At 43.0% G+C, this 13,745-nt stretch overlaps 1 protein-coding gene across 5 annotated transcripts in view; it reads right to left on the bottom strand.

Annotated features, from left to right (window-relative positions):
• Window positions 1-13,745, bottom strand: part of pdzd2 (PDZ domain containing 2) — a 365,301-nt gene that overhangs the window by 56,057 nt on the left and 295,499 nt on the right. For all 5 annotated transcript variants that reach the window (XM_067984873.1, XM_067984884.1, XM_067984901.1 and 2 more), the window contains 2 exons: window positions 9,826-9,913; window positions 620-720 (listed from right to left, as the gene is read on the bottom strand). In XM_067984873.1, the coding sequence (XP_067840974.1) occupies window positions 620-720; window positions 9,826-9,913 (189 nt within the window). The remainder of the gene's footprint in view (window positions 1-619; window positions 721-9,825; window positions 9,914-13,745) is intronic.

Raw genomic sequence — 13,745 nt, 5'->3', positions numbered from 1 at the left:
CACAAAAAAAGGACATATGAATATTGGTAAATGACAAGGTGCACAAAGGTGCTGTGGGCATTTGTATCATGGAGCGAATATTTTAGTTTTCACCCATCAACATAAAAGTAGTCTGTGCTCAGCATACATATGAATTCTATTTCAATAGAAACGGAATCATACTGTGCATCTTTTTGACTGTAATCTGGAAAAAATGCATAATATTTTTATTCTGCATTTCTTCCCCCCAATGTGAAGACAGGATTTACTTGGCTGTGATGACTCCCTCAACTATTAAATTGCCTGCTAGCTAGTTCACACTCACTGACTACTGCTGCTGCCATTTTGTGCTGATTCTGAATTGGGCTTCACAATTCATGGTGTCAGTTGTAAATGTTCACATCTTCTTCACAGATCAGTGATTGAAGAAGCTGTGAACATCTGCACCTGACTGGCACAATAAAATTATTTTTAAAAAGTGCAATTCAGCAAGATACTGTAATTACATTTTCAGATTAAAAATGAATGGAGCCTTGGTGTAAAGCTTTTGCAGAGATCCGGTCTAGCAGATAGTAAGTACATTACTATAACTATCACCTCATTTAGTCCTTGCCAAACTATATCAAATTATTTTGCTTACCCGGCTTGTGGGTTCCAAAAAGCGTTTCATAGTCCAGCTGAGAGAAGATCCATCACCCTGCTTGGATTTCACACTAGGTGATGGACTCTTTGATGATAATCCTGTAGAGAAGGACATTTTAATGTACGCTACATATGTATCCTCTATAAATATCCTGTACGATAGATCATCCCCATTCCAGCTACATCTTCTTGTACTAATCACTGGTTTTACATTGGCAAGTTTCTACCGGAGAGAACCTGGGCTTCACTTAACCTGGCACCACAAACAGTTAAACCTGGCACCACAAACCATGCGCACTGGTATCATGTCAGTGTGGAAATATATCTCGTGGCAACAGGTTTCATACTGGTACGATGTTACTTTCAGATTTGAGCACGAACCTCAGAAAAGATACACAGTACTGGCCTTAGAGAGGGGTACAGCGCAGATTCACCAGAATGATACCAGGGCTTAAAGGGTTAAATTATGAGGACAGGTTACATAAATTTGGCATGTATTCTCTTGAGTTTAGAAAATTGAGCAGTGATCTAATTGAGGTGTTCAAAATGATAAAGGGATTCTAGAGGGTACAGAGAAACTATTTCCTCTAGTTCCACCTCAATTTCTAACCACAGGTGGCTGATTTACCTGCTCTCCACCCTTGAACTGGGCTGCAACTTCTGGGTCACCCAGTTTATCAAACGAGCTGATAAAGTCTTCTTGAGAGCCGAAATAAAGGGCTCGATATTACCAGGGCGGTGGGTTCGCGGCAGGGGGGCGATTGTGCGTGTGGGTAACGTGCCCGGTGAAATCAGTCTGCCCCGCGCGCAATCGCAGGCTAATTGGATCCACTTACCTGGTCTTCCGGGTTCCCTGCTGCTGAGCTGTGCGGCGGGCGGACTGCATATGCGCAGTAAGGTCTGTCAGCTGGAGGAGCTCTGTTTAAAGGGGCAGTCCTCCACTGACAGATGCTGCATGAAATAGGAAAAATTAGGAGGAGGGTGGTGGAGGCCAAACTTTGTCCAAAGTGACAGAGTGGCCTCCTGCAATGAGTGAGGGTCTCCCCCCCCACACCTGTCAAATGGACCTTTGCAGCTGTCACAGGCTGATGGCTGCAATACGTCCATTTGAACTGGGAGTGTTTCCCCCAGTACAATCCTAATTGTTTGTAAAATCCCACCCCTCCTGAAATATCTCCTTAATCAGGTCTGTAAAGGACCTGAAGTACCTAAATAAATACTTTAAGTGGCACCCCGCCGGCTTTAATTGCCGGCGGGAGTCCCACATGCAGGGGCTGCGCACGCATGTCAACGCGTCCATGGGAAACTCGGAAGTGGGCGAGTTGGAGCCGGGCTCCCGACCCGCCCCGGGAATCCCCGATCTTCGGAACCCCCCCCCAGCAAGGAACGCACCCGTTAGCGGATGCTAATATCGAGCCCAAAAAGTTTATTCCTGCAGTACCAATGAAGTCCAGCAGGGCCTTTTTGTCACGACTTATTTGCAGATCCTTGGGAAATGGGGCGTTCTGTGCGTGTGTGCATGCATGCACAAATTGTGCAGTTGTATTGGTAATAATTCACACACAGGCCTAGCTAAAAAAAACACACAAATAAAATGGATTAAATGTGATGAAGCCTACAAGTAATAAGAATTAGAAGCAGGAGTAGGCCATACGACCCCTCGAGCCTGCCCCGTCATTCAATAAGATCATGGCTGATGATCTACCGCCACTCCACTTTTCCGTCCGATCCCCATATCCCTTGATTCACTTAGTGTCCAAAATATCCATCAATCTCAGCCTTGAATATACTCAAAACTGAGCATCCACAGCCCTCCGGGGTAGAGAATTCCAAAGATTCACAACCTTCTGAGTGAAGAAATCTTTCCTCATCTCAGTCCTAAATGGCCGACCCCTTATCTTGAGACCATAACCCCTAGTTCTAGACTCTCCAGCCAGGGGAAGCAGCCTCTCAGCATCTACCCTGTCAAGCCCTCTCAGAATTTTATACATTTCAATGAGATCACCTCTCAATCTTTTAAACTTCAAAGAATAGAGGCCCATTCTACTCAATCTCTCATCCCAGGAATCAATCTAGTGAAACTTTGTTGCACCCCCTCTAAGGCAAGTATATCCTTCCTTAGGTAAGCAGACAAAAACTATACACAGTACTCCAGGTGTGGTCTCACCAGAGCCCTATACAATTGGAGCAAGACCTCCTTACTATTATACTCCAACCCCCTTGCAATAAAAAGTTATTTAATATTTAAATTGATCAATAAAACATATACATCTGATCTTCTCTGGTTCCCCGTTGAAAAAGATACCATTAAAAATGCTAAACAATGTGGTTTTATTTTTATCTGATGAACACCTGCTGATCTCAATCTTCTTAACAATAAAGGATTCAACTTGTAAACTTGCAACCACCATTAAAATTTTTAAACAACCAGTGGACTTAGTTTTCAATATTGCTAGTTATAATCTTGTAAACAACAACTTGCATTTATATGCCACCTTTAATATAGAAAATGTCCCACGGTGCTTTACAGAAATGGAGAGAAATAGATAAAAGGAGTAAACAACGAGTCATGGTGCAAGAGTCAGGAGCAGTGACTGAAATGTTAGCTGAAAAGATAGATTTTGAGAAGGAATCTAAAGCTGGAGAAGGAAGTGGAGAAGCACAGGGGTATTGGGAGGGAGTTGCAGATAGTAGGGCTCAAATGGCTGAAGTCTGTGCCACCGAAGGAGTGGCAAAGGGGAGGTTGCCCAATGGCCAGAGTCAGGGCGCCAAAGAATGCAGGAAGAAGTTACAGAGATAGAGTGGGGCAAGGCTGTGTGAAGGAATTTGAAGACAACAATGAGATGGGGAACATGGACCCAATATAGATCAGCAAGGATGGGAGTTATGGGTGAGTGGGAGTAAGTGCAGGACAGGGCACGGACTGCTGAGTTTTGAACTAGTTACGAGTTTATGGAGGGTAGAGAATGGGAGGCCAGCAAGGAAAGCCTTGGAGATAATGGAGGTAGTTTTGACTTTAGACAATAGTCTAAAACGTGCAAATATCGGATCGGCAACCCGTTAAACACCTCTCCCAATTTTCGTTTCCATTCGAAGTCATCACAGTTGCTTTACATCCAGGACAATTCCTCAATATGAAGAAAAATTCTGTTGCTCAGCAGCCCAGTCACTATCTCAACAACCACTGCAGTGTCAGGATCATTATACAATTGCAAAATTAGTGGGTTGAGGAGGTCGGAAGGATTTTAACCCATTTATAAAATTTGAGATTAATTGTTTGCCTCTCAACTCCCTCATGATCCCAAACACCTCCTAGCTGACAGCTCATGACTCTATTACACTCCCCTACGCTCACAAACAGCAGATAGCAGCCCTAGCAAATATTACAGACAAGCCAGCTGTAGTTCATTTCAGCAACGCCCATTGAATAGCAACTATTTAGCACCAGGAGCAGACAATCTATTCCAGTTAAGAGAATGCTTTGTAGCTTTAGCCCTCTCCCTATATCCTTATTTACATAGGTTCTTAAAGGCTCTTAAATGAACTCCTTGTTGGTCAGAGATCTTACTTTGATTTTTTTACACTATCTCCCTGCCTTCCCCCCACCCCCCACCAAAATATTCAAGAATTTGGTGATGGAGTTCCTGGTCTACCCCACTCGAGAAGATGAATATAGTTTACTTCATCTGCCTTAAAAACACTTATGGATTGCTAGTTTTTAGATAGGCTTCTTTCTGTCCTAGTTATGATAGAATTTAGTTTGTATCTTATGCCCATTTGTTGCTGTTAAAATTTAATCTTCACTAGTAAGAAACATGCTATATGCTAGTTACAAGCACAAAACAGGTTTAATATAGAATGAAAATAGAAACTTAGCTCTCCTAATGTTTTAGTGTATTAAACACTGCCTAGTATGGCACTAAGTTATACAATCCAGGAAGGTGCCAGGTTTGATCTTCAGTATAAGCAGAATTAGCTCAACTCAGCTGGGATGGCAGTAAGGACAACACAACTGCCCTCAGCGTCCCTGGGTTAGTGAACAGGAAAAAAAAATTAACCAGGGCTTCTGTTGCTGATCATCATCCAGTGGTCACTGCTAGAAAGTATACATGCGTGAATGTTAGGTGGGAGAAGAATCGGCTTGACTGCAATGTCCCACAAGGTAGGATAGCATGCTAATATTCACTGTCTAGGCACATACATGAAGATCGACCACTAGATCTAGGTATCAGGGGACACTTAGCACGAGTCAGTGCCTTTAAGACAGGAGGGGAGGAAAAAATTGAAGAAAAGGTTAATAGACTACAAGTATTTTGCTTTTCCTTTCCCCAACCCTACAATGTGAAGAGTGATAACTGAGTTAATTTTGGAAAAGATTGACAGATTTTTGTAAAAACAAAATGTGATGGGAAGACAGAAGATGCAACCAATTACATTTTATAATCCTGAAAATTGTGCGAACTGCACCAGAACCTTGTTTTCTTTGGTGTTCAAAGTAACACCAATCTTCATAGGACTACTCTTGTCATTTGTTGTGCTAACTATATGAAGCTTCAGCAAGGTAAGGGTGTACATGAATGTGGTAATTACATTGAACTTCACTAAAGGTTCATAAAATAGAACTTAAAACTTTTTCCTTCTAACTAATGACATGATGAAGGGGTCGTATTATTAAGGGAGTGGAGGTCAAAAATCTGTTCAGAAAATAGTTTTCCAAATTTTCAATTGTTACAGTTGCAAATCAAGTGATTTTTCTCTAAATATGTCAGTTTTGCCAAACCATGTATGGTAATGCTCTAAGAGACAGCTTCAGATATCGGCCTGAATGCAGCTCAGAATTTGTTTTGAATACAGTATGTTCAGAAGACGAAGTTTATTTACCCTGCAACATTAAAAGACTTTTTAACTTTTGAAAACCTTTAAAATGTTATTTGGTCGCACATCTAGAAACTGAATTATTGCTAACACATAATGATGAATGTTGTTATATATTGTATTAGAAACTATACAGAACCATTGAATACCTTTAAATATACTAGCAGATTTTGTGCGTAATTTGGGACCTGGAATGCAGTTTCTGATGGTTGACCTATGCCACCAAAAACAGACTGGTGATTCATTTATCCACTGTGCGCAAATTGGCTGCTGTATTTGCCTACACACAACAGTGCAAGTACAACAAAGTGGCCCATTGGCTCTAAGGCACGTTGGACGTCCTCAGGATGTGTTAAGATATATATACACATACAGACCCTTTGCAGCCTCGACGACCTCATCCCAAAATACGTCAGGTTTGCTGTCGACACCCAGCTCTACCTTACCACTATTTGTCTCAACCCCTCCACTGCCTCCGATTCGTCACGCTGCTTGTCCAACATCCAGTACTGGATGAGCAGAAATTTCCTCCAACTAAATATTGGGAAAATCAAAGCCATTGTCTTCGGTCCCCACCACAAACTCCATTCCCTAGCCTTCAACTCCATCCCTCTCCCTGGCCACTGTCTGAGGCTGAACCAGACCGTTCGCAACCATTGCGTCCTATATGACCCTGAGATGAGCTTCCGACCACATAGCCGCTCCATCACCAAGAGCGCCTACTTCCACCTCCCCAACATCGCCCATCTCCGCCCCTGCCTCAGCTCATCAGCTGCTGAAACCCTCATCCATGCCTTTGTTACCTCTAGACTTGACTATTCCAATGCTCTCCTGGCTGGCCTCCCATCTTCCACCCTCCATAACATTGAGCTCATCCAAAACTCTGCTGCCCATATCCTAACTCGCACCAAGTCCCATTTCTCCTATCACCCCTGTGCTCGCTGACCTACATTGGCTCCCGGTCCGGCAACATCTCGATTTTAAAATTCTCATCCTTTTTCAAATCCCTTCATGGCCTTGCCCCTCCCTATCTCTGTAACCTCCTCCAGCCCTACAACCCTCCCAGATCTCTGTTCTCCTCCAATTCTGGCCTCTTGTGCATCCCTGTTTTTAATCGGTCCACCATTGGCGGCCATGCCTTCAGCTGTCCAGGCCTTAAGCTCTGGAATTCCTTCCCTAAACCTTTCTAACTCTCTCTCCTCCGTTAAGATGCTCCTTAAAACCTACCTCTTTGACCAAACGTTTGGTCACTTGTACTAATATCTCCTTATGTGGCTTGGTGTCAAATTTTGTTTGATAATGTTTCAATGAAGCACCTTGGGACATCTTACTACATTAAAGGCACTATATGAATGCAAGTTGTTGTTGTAAACAAGGCAGTGGTACGTCCATCAATGTAATACCTCAAATTTACTGAAGCAATGTATTGGATAACTGACAGAGATAAAAGTATTATACACCTTACTGATACTGAAAGATACAACTCTCACAGATATATTTGTAATATTATTTAACTGCTGCTTTAGAAAACTTGGTTAAGGTGCAAATAACTTTGTCTTAATGTCAAAAGCAAAAGCAAAATACTGCGGATGCTGGAAATCTGAAATAAAAACAGAAAATGCTGGAAACACTCAACAAGTCAGGCAGCATCTGTGGAGAAACAGAGTTAACGTTTCAGGTTGATGACCCTTCGTCAGAACTGGAATGTAAATAGCAGAGGATGGTTCTGATGATAGGTCATGTGTTTCTTTCTCCACGGATGCTGCCTGACTTGCATTTTCTGTTTTTATTTGTCTTAATGTCAGTTATTTATATTATAAATGTTTCATTGCTCTATCTCCTAACATTTTAATTAAGAACCAAATACTTCATTTGTTTATTCTTCTATCATCTCCCCCCAAAACCTTCCTTCTTTTTCACAGTTATTTCTATGACTATAAAAATATTTCTCACTCACCCCTGTCCACCTGCCTGCCCTGCCCCCCACCACCGCCCCCACCCCCACCCCGCCCCCGCCCCGCCCCCGGGCTTCCAATGGTGTACTTGTAGTTATGGATGAAGCAGATTTTTGGTTAGAACTGCACCAGGGATGTTTTTCCCACCATTGAGTCTCCAATGACCAGCATTTGTACAAAGAATTTACAGCGCAGAAACAGGCCATTCGGCCCAGCTGGTCTCCCTATACTCAGACTGACTGCAGATGTAATATCGGAGATCAGCATAATTTAACATCTCCTTCCAGCCCCAATGCAAAGATCATTGCTCCTCAGTGACACAAAAAAATTCATTCTAAAAAATACTGGCAGTTCTGAATTCTGAATTAATGGCTTACTCTGTATAAAATGCTGGAACAAGCCCACTGTTTGTGGCTTGTTGTTTTCCACCTGGTTGTAATGCAACATGGAGGCATGGATTTTTATTGAGGTTATTAACATAGGGATGGGTGAGGTCATGAAGGGGATTTAAATACAAGGATAATAAATTCGAGGTGTTGGGGACCAGGTACAAGGATGGGGTGATGGGAGAATGGGACTTGGTGCAGGATAAACTATGGGCAGCAGAGTTTTGGATGAGCTGCACTTTACAGAGTGTGGAGACGGGCTGTCTGGCCTGGAGAACATTGGTCTGGAAATTGCTCATAAAATAACAGTGAGCCCAACAGCGCTCACTGTTAGTAATGGGCAAATCGAAGAGCAAGTTCCAGCGACCGCACATGCCCAGTCAGTGCTGAAATCCGGAACTTGCTCTTCCTGATTCTCTTCTGATCTGACAGTTTTGGGTTAAAGAGATGTCGCAGGCTGGAATCAATGGACCATCGTGAACTTGCTCTTCCGCCCAGCTGGAAACTAATTAATCTCGCCAGAAAAAAGGTACGCTGAGTTATATTAGGTCTAAACTAACTTTTACATTGAGTTACATCGAAACTACAGCACAGAACTAGGCCATTTGGCCCAACTGGTCAATGTTGGCATTTATGCTCCACATGAGCCTCCTCCCTACTTCATCTAATCCTATCAAGACAACCTTCTATTCCTTTCTCCCTCATGTGCATATCTAGCTTCCCCTTAAATGCATCAATGCTATTTGCCTCAACTACTCCTTGTGGTAGCGAGTTCCACATTCTTACCACGCTTTGGGTAAAGAAGTTTCTCCTGAATTCCCTATTGCATTTATTAGCGACTATTTTATATTTGTCACCTCTAGTTTTGGACTCCCCCACAAGTGGAAACATTTTCTCTACATCTACCCTATCAAACCCTATCATTATCTTAAAGACCTCTATCAGGTCACCCCTCAGCTTTCTCTTTTCTAGAGAAAAAATGTAACAGCGTGGTAAGTATTACTGACTGCCATACAACCTCTCTGGCACTGAAAATTAACTTTAAATATGTGGAGTCTCATTATTCTCGATTTTAAAAGTTTTTGGACATTTAAATTTTTTTTAAATTAAAAAATTTAAAATGTTTATTTTTTTAAAACTTTATCTTTCTGTCTCTTTTCTCTCCATCTTTTAATCTTACCCTCTGTTTATTTCGCTTTCTTCACCTGATTTTATAGTACATTTACTTATCTTATCTGACACTTCTTGGTTCTTAGTTTGCACGGTTTGTGAATGAGCTTCTCTTCCTGGTTCTCACAGCGTGGCTTGCTTCAAGTCAATTAGTGGAGGGGACAGAGAAACCCTTTCCTCCTCCCACAGCTCAGAGAAGCCCGAGAAAGACCGCTGGACTTCTTGCGGGTCTCAACTAAAGCAGGTTGGCACCCAGAAGCCCACGAAAAGTTTGTGGGTGAGTCAGTTACTTACGAGCCCTGGGCAACGTGTGCTCGCCGCTCAGCACAATTTCCGGCCCATTGAGTCTGGAAGTGACCAAGGCATGAATGAGGGTTTCAGGGGCAGGTGGGCTGAAGTAAGGGTGAAGGCAGGTAATGTAATGGAGGTGGAAGTACCACAGGTAAAACTTAGTGTGCATGGCACACCCTCCACCCGGTTATCTCCCAAAATGGCAATCAGGGTTATATGTAAATCAATATGGATCGCAAATTGCATATTAAAATGGGCTATCACCTGAAAACAGGTGGGCACTCTGGCCTCCCTCCGGTAGGCCCCTTTCAGGAAGGGTTTGCTGGATCAGAAGCGGGAATGAGATGGTAAATTTTTCCACATGATTTTCAGGGCGCTACTTGCTTGTTTCCGCCCAACGGAGCCAGTGAAAATCTTACCCCAAGTCTCTGAAAAGAGAAGTGTTTCATTCCCCAGCTTCCTATCCCAAAAAAAAAAGAAAGTTGAAAGAAAGCGAAAGATTAAAATGCTGGAACAGTTGTTGGTACCTGGGGTGTGTGATAGTTGTCCATCTTTGCTAATGCTTTCCCGATGAGTTGTACGTGATATCACCTCATCCATTTCTTGTTCCGAAACCTGTATTGAACAAGAGAATGGAAGAAGTAAGTTTTTGTAACTAATGTAACAATTCTACTATCTCATTGTCAAAACAATTACAGACTGAGTATGTGAGAATCCATTGTGAGGTTCATATGCTCCTATTTCAATGCAAACTAATCACTTTGTGTACAGAATTTTCTGTGTAGGTTATAGGGTAGATTTTACAAATTTGTGCTATCACTTGGAGTTTCACTTATTAGGAATTAGGATGGGGAGCAGTGGGTTCCGCTAATTTCCACGCCTGAATTCCCAATATGCATTCCCAAATTCATAAAATCTGCCCATGTACATCTATTAGGTACACCAACACTACAAAGCTGTGTAACCATTTCATGTCAAAGTGACCAGCATGACCTAAGATAAATACACTATGAGATATCACACACACGCAACCACATGCACACTTCATACTATTTGATCTCTGAACAAGTAGATTCTAGCAGCCTCTAATGTTACACCTGCCAATCCCATTGCATTATCTACTCTTGAATTATTACCTTTCAACTTTTCCAGACAGTAACAAGGAAATCGTACCTTGTGACTCCTGAATAATGTGCCCACAGTATGTCATTTTCTCCTCATGATCAGCCTCATCGCTTCTCTTTTTCTTTTGCTAGTTCAAGGACCCTCTCATTAGTCAGCCTTTCTGTCTATCAACATCTGAAACACCAGAACTCAAATGCCCCCAGACTCCTTACTTCATTGTTTAGTGTCAACATCCATACAATGCTGCTGACCACATGTAACATCTAAGCAACCTACTTCTAATCAGCAACTTGATTTTACGATAAATGCCTCTTTTGCAACATTGTCATTGCTTTGGCTATCTGATGCTATTATAATTGGTCACGTTTAACAAATTTATTTATTTGCTGTAGATCTTATTGTTCACTCTGAGGTCAACTTTTGGGCGATTTTCTATTGATCTTGAACCCAATTTCTAAGTCATCCAGAAATGTCTATTATAATGAATTCAGTGTGTGTTTTTAAAAATTGGATGAGATACTTCATTCTTGTGTCCATTTAAAAAAAATGATTTTTAAGAAAGAACTTGGACATTGAAGTGTAGCCATTGTTGTAATGTAGGAAAACGTGGCCCATTTATACACAGCCAGATCTGGCGATGAATGGCTAAACTATTTGCATGCCATATACATTCAAGTCTGCATTCCTTCGGTTTGAGGGTGTGAAGGTGGACGATGTACCAGGGGGAATGACCAAAGTTGGAGAGAGTAAGGGTTTTACTGGGGACAAGGGCATCAAAGGCGGAGGTGAGGGTGTGATTGAGCAGACTGACAGCTACAGAAGTACTGTGGCGAAGAGAGTGCCAAAGGCTAGACAGATGGGAATTTGAAAGTGTAGCTGTAAGTGATTTAGGGGAGAGTTCTTTCCGGGGGGGATGCACAAAGAAGTGAGATTGGAAGGGGGATGTGGAATGCTGAGAGATACAAGGAAGTGATCAGAGATGGTCTTTCTGTAATTGAGACCATGGGAGTAAAGAGGCCACATGAGATGGCAAGATCAAGGGGATGATTGTGAATATGGGCTGAGAGTTTATATGGAAGGAGAGAGGGCAAGGAGAGATTAGATGGAGTTTGAAATCATCGAGGATGAATCGTCGCTCAGTGCTGAGTCTGTGGAGTGAGGATATCGCGAGGTGGGGCTTGGTTGGGTGGTAGAGAATGAGGATTTTAAAGGAGAGGTGAAAGGAGTGCAACAAGGTGAAGTGCTCAAAGGAGGAAAAGGTGTCAGAGGAGTAGTGGGAGAGACCAAGGTGAGATTTAGGGAAAAGGGTCACATCGCCACCATACTGGTTTTGGTGGGGCAGGTGGTGGAAAGTATAGCCAGGCAGGAGGCTTCAGTAAGGGGCAAGGTGTCGTCACCCGTGAGCCAAGTTTCCGTCAAGGTCATCAACCACAATGCAGTCATCAACAATAAAGTTGTGCACGCAAGAGTCTTATTCACAAGTGAACTGACATTTTGGAGGGAGATGTGGAGAGGGATGGAGATTATTGATTTTTTTATTTGTTCATGGGATGTGGGCATCGCTGGCAAGGCCGGCATTTATTGCCCATCCCTAATTGCCCTTGAGAAGGTGGTGGTGAGACGCTTTTTTGAACCGCTGCAGTCCGTGTGAAGGTTCTCCCACAGTGGTGTTAGGTAGGGAGTTCCAAGATTTTGACCTAGCAGAATCCCAGGGTTCAGCGGTGGGAGGGTTGAGTGGGATGGGAATGATGATTAGTGAGATTAACTGTGCTGAGTTGGAAGGGAATGTAGGCGGGAGAGCGGGGTGGGAGAGTTGGGGTACAGTTCATAAGGAGGCAACGAGTGTGCCTCGATGGGCCCTTCAGAGAATGCCAAGAGAGGCAGAAAGGGAAGATGGAGACTTATCCAAGAGAGATTCAAGCCTGGTTGGCAGCAGGTTAGTAGGAAGAGAGAGGAATAGTGAAGGTAGGGATTTGGGGAGCAACGTACCCCTGAGGTGAGAAATGAAAGGTGGCATGACTGAGTGACAGGAAGGGGACAAAAGGGCTGAAGAGGGGGAAAGAGAAGAAAAAAAAAGGGAGTTAGAGTCGGGTCCAAAGTGACAGCCAAAATGTGCACGCGAATGGACATAGAGGAAATTCAGGTTACATAGGCATGGTAAAGATTAGGATAGATACGTCCTGATTGTAAACAAAGGATAGGGAGCAGACAATAAGTGAGAGTCCAAAGTTAAAGCCAGAGGTCCCTTGGTGGGATGAAGCTGACTTGTAGATAGGATGGAGTCAGCTTGGAGCACCAACGAACTAATGTCCAGTTTTGGAGACAGGTGTGGAGGGCAAATGAGTCCAGGAGCTATTTGAGGGGAAGAGTATCAGTGGGCGCACTGCTAGAAAATTGGAGGCATGGAGAGTCGACCATGAGGCAGCATAGAGTGATGCAAGGGTGCAGTGGAGGCGAGTAGAGGCCTTGGTGATTAGTAGTCCACACCAGTAGATCCAGTATACCAGCAGAGGGATGTATGGAGCTAGCAGCAATGGGAAGCAAGTGGAAAGCAGCAAAGCACAGGTCATTCATAGAGCCAAATGGGAACCAGCAGGAACAGATAAGAGCTAGCTCAATGTAGAGTGAAAAATTCCCAGCAGAGGAGCTGGAAAACTGAACGCAGAAGCAGGCCAGATAATAGGTAATAGATTCAGGAAGCTCTTGATAAACAAGCTAAGTTTAAGTATTGTTGCAATATATATAGACTTAGAAAATGTGGGTTACTAAACGTTTCTGAAACAACTCAAACCTGTTTGTTAACTCTTGATTATACAGTGACACAATGGAGCAGCAAAAGTAATAACAAGGCTGAGCGACTGTTATTTGCACTAAGGAAGCATTTAAACCTCAGCATTTCCACAGGAGAGCAGATCAGAGTTTACTTAATGATATTTCTGTAAAATACATATTGCAATTGACTCTCTCAATATTTTTAACTTGCATTCACAGCAAAAAGACAGTTTCCAAAAGCAGTCTGACTCCTTTATGAGTCCATTTTATTTTTCACTCTACATTGAGCTAGTTCTGATCTGTTCCTGCTGGTTCCCATTTGGCTCTATGAATGACCTGTGCTTTGCTGCTTTCCGCTTGCTTCCCATTGCTGCTAGCTCCATACATCCCTCTGCTGGTATACTGGATCTGCTGGTGTGGACTACTAATCACCAAGGCGTCTACTCACCTCCACTGGACCCCTGCATCACTCCATGCTGCCTCATGGTCGACTCTCCATGCCTCCATTTTATGTGAACATAAAACTTTGGCAGTGTTGTGTTTATCACTT

This window comes from Heptranchias perlo, chromosome 1 (genome assembly GCF_035084215.1).
Source record: "Heptranchias perlo isolate sHepPer1 chromosome 1, sHepPer1.hap1, whole genome shotgun sequence".
Classification (NCBI taxonomy): Eukaryota; Metazoa; Chordata; class Chondrichthyes; order Hexanchiformes; family Hexanchidae; genus Heptranchias; species Heptranchias perlo.
Note: the sequence above shows the minus strand (reverse complement) of the source record. Positions and strands in the feature narration are given on the sequence as shown.